Source organism: Fukomys damarensis, unplaced genomic scaffold (genome assembly GCF_012274545.1).
Source record: "Fukomys damarensis isolate Sample0158 unplaced genomic scaffold, DMR_v1.0_HiC HiC_scaffold_39, whole genome shotgun sequence".
NCBI classification, from domain to species: domain Eukaryota; kingdom Metazoa; phylum Chordata; class Mammalia; order Rodentia; family Bathyergidae; genus Fukomys; species Fukomys damarensis.
In genome coordinates this window covers 712,679-712,983 of record NW_022900951.1, presented here as the reverse complement: position 1 = coordinate 712,983, position 305 = coordinate 712,679, and the positions used below count along the sequence as shown (strand labels likewise).

The 305-nt window shown below is 69.5% G+C and overlaps 1 protein-coding gene across 1 annotated transcript in view; it reads right to left on the bottom strand.

Annotated features, from left to right (window-relative positions):
* Akap17a (A-kinase anchoring protein 17A) overlaps positions 1-305 on the bottom strand; it is a 4,342-nt gene that overhangs the window by 1,936 nt on the left and 2,101 nt on the right. The window contains exon 3 of the mRNA XM_033760233.1: positions 5-298. Within this exon, the coding sequence (XP_033616124.1) occupies positions 5-298 (294 nt within the window). The remainder of the gene's footprint in view (positions 1-4; positions 299-305) is intronic.

Below are 305 nucleotides of genomic sequence, written 5' to 3'. Positions count from 1 at the left end.
CCACCTTGGCCCTGCTCAGCAGCTCCGCGATGAGCCGGATGGACTGCAGGTTGCGCTGGGCCAGCAGCAGCTTGCGCTCCTCCAGCCGGATCTTCTCCTGCAGCTTCTTCTGCTCCTCCGCCTGCAGCTTCGCCAGCTTCTTCTGGCTGCGCCGCAGCTCGCGGTCGCGCTGCTTCTGCTCGCGCTTGCGCAGCTTCTCCTCCCGCTTCCGCTCGCGCTCCTGCTCCTCCAGCTCCTTCTGCTTCCTGGGGACGGGGTCCGTGAGGGCCACAGCGCGGGCGGCCCGAGGGAGCCCGCACACAGGG